The 2518-nt window shown below is 41.8% G+C and overlaps 1 protein-coding gene across 1 annotated transcript; it reads left to right on the forward strand.

Moving 5' to 3' along the window:
* The first annotated feature begins 975 nt into the window (after window positions 1–975).
* Window positions 976–1379, forward strand: LOC141761950 (histone H4). Its single transcript, XM_074625638.1, has one exon. It carries the CDS (start codon window positions 1012–1014, stop codon window positions 1321–1323), a length of 312 nt encoding a protein of 103 aa, XP_074481739.1. The 5' UTR covers window positions 976–1011; the 3' UTR covers window positions 1324–1379.
* Window positions 1380–2518: the final 1139 nt, after the last annotated feature.

A 2518-nucleotide genomic window follows, 5' to 3' on the forward strand; every position in this document is an offset into this window, starting at 1 on the left:
GCCAGGTGGTCTAGTGAATGGTGGTCGAGGGGGATCCGAGTGAAGTCCGGGTGTCTTTGATGATGTGTTTCCTGTAGTTTTCCCAGTTTGCTTTTTTATAGTTGTACCGTGGTTGTCTATGCAGGTGCTGGAATGGGAGGGAAAAAGTGGCGAGGATAAGGTCGTGGTCGTGGCTCACATGGAAGTTGTGAAGTGTGGCTGAAAGGTCTGGTGATGAGAGGGCAAGGTCCACTACATCCATGGTGGAGTTGGCAGAGTGGATGTGTGTCGGTTCATCATTATTGAGGATAGTGAGGTTGGTGGATATATTTAAAAACAGTGTGGTGGCCATGTATTCATTATGTGTGAGTTCTTCTTGTGTCCGATTAAAAAGGGTTTCCCTGTATTTGATTCCCTGTTTGATTAAAAAAGCCACTCCGCCCCCATGGCCTGTTGGTCGCTCTTTTCTTAAAATATTAAAACCATCCAGGTTAAAGGGTGTTTATTTCCTGACCAGAGTTTCATTGATGGAGGCTACTGTGACTTGTTTTTCAGTTTACATTTTTTTCAGTTCAATTTTGTTTTTCCTCACTCCTCTGATGTTTATGTGTAAAAAGGTGGTAGCCATTAAACAGGTTAAAAGGATTGGATAAAAAGACAACAAAAAAAATTATGGGTGGTTTAAAGATGGGACTGTTTAAAAAAAAATGTGTGTTTTTCTGATGCTTTCCTGTATGGTTTTCTCCTTTTTGCATAGGAGTTTGAGGTCTTCGTGTGTCTTCTTGAGGTTTGTGCTGGGGTCCTGGCGGGGTCGGTGTATAATTGCCAGCGTCAATGGTTCGCTTTTATTTTGAAGGCAATCTATTTTAACCGGAAATGTAGCGATTGCACTCTCTAGCTTGATGTACAGATAAGGGGGGGGAAAGGCGGGCTGAGCTGTCTTCAACTACGTCCGCAAAAGGCCTTTAAGTAACGACGCTCGCCACTCTGTGGTATCAGTTTATTCTGCCGAGCAAACTAGACTCTGACAAAATGAGTGGTCGCGGAAAAGGAGGTAAGGGACTCGGTAAAGGAGGCGCCAAGCGTCACCGCAAAGTGCTCCGTGATAACATCCAGGGAATCACCAAACCCGCCATCCGCCGTCTGGCTCGCCGTGGCGGAGTGAAGCGTATCTCCGGTCTGATCTACGAGGAGACCCGCGGTGTGCTCAAGGTGTTCCTGGAGAACGTGATCCGTGATGCCGTCACCTACACCGAGCACGCCAAGAGGAAGACTGTGACCGCCATGGATGTGGTGTACGCTCTGAAGAGGCAGGGCCGCACCCTGTACGGTTTCGGAGGATAAACCAATGACGACCTGATCTCTCTACAACACAACGGCTCTTTTAAGAGCCACCCAAACCATCCAAAGAGCTCATTTTCTATGATATTTAATTTTTTTAAAGACTTATGTAAATTAATATATCCACAATCCCAACACTTCTTTAACAAACTCAATTTCTTACAAATAAAAGTAATGTTGAGATTGCTGCCAGGGTAAACCCTTATAAATGCCAGCCAAATGGAGAAATGTATATCAATTTCAGTTTCAGTTTACTGGTACACAGCACTGTATTGTCTATTTTAGTAGAAAAGGGGCATCTATTACCAAACCCATGCCGGATTGTAGCTAAATATCTAAATAACCCTCACCTTTGATCAGGGTGACATTTGTTTTAGTTCCGGAAGGATCATGTAGGCCGCCATTACACGTGGCTTCTCACTACGGTATCCTGGAATGGACATAAGACAAATTCCTTAGCGCGAAAACCACTGCCCTAAAACGTTGAATATATGTGCAGTGTCTGTAGCTACAGGTTTTATTATAACCGAGGTTAGATCCATATTTTTCGTATGATAGATTTCAGCAGGAGAACAAGACTGATAAACCTGCAGTAACATCTTTTCGGTCAGGATCACAGCTCAGACTTATCAGTTCTGATATGAAAAGCCAATAAGAGTCAGTAAAAAAACCATTTGTGACCTTCTCCATCATTATGAGTCACATTGACCCCGAAACACATTTTGAGTTATCTGTCTGACTAAAGAGGAAAGTCTCAGCTTTATGGCAATACCAAGATTATCTTTCTACGCCAAATATTCAATGAGATATGCTCTTTCAAAGTTCGACTGTCATGAAACATTACTTTTGAGAAAAAGGGCATTAAAGATAAGAATTCATATTCAGACATTTTTTGCATTGATTAAAACACATTTATTGAGACTCAAGTCTAAATGAACACAATATGTTTTGGTCAAAAGTGACACCCAACATTTCATAATGTAGCCTACACATACCTTCATGCATACATGTGCACATAGTCACGAGCACGTGACGTGCACGTGGCCACGTGCACGTGTATGACCACAAGCAGTACAGTAGATAGGGCTAGAAGTCCATGTAGAAAATAATCCAAAATGTATGGAATAAAATTGATAAAAACTAAAAAAAATATATACTGTACATATGATATAATATATAGTATATATGTTTATTTCAA

Source organism: Sebastes fasciatus, chromosome 23 (assembly GCF_043250625.1).
Source record: "Sebastes fasciatus isolate fSebFas1 chromosome 23, fSebFas1.pri, whole genome shotgun sequence".
In the NCBI taxonomy this organism is placed as follows: domain Eukaryota; kingdom Metazoa; phylum Chordata; class Actinopteri; order Perciformes; family Sebastidae; genus Sebastes; species Sebastes fasciatus.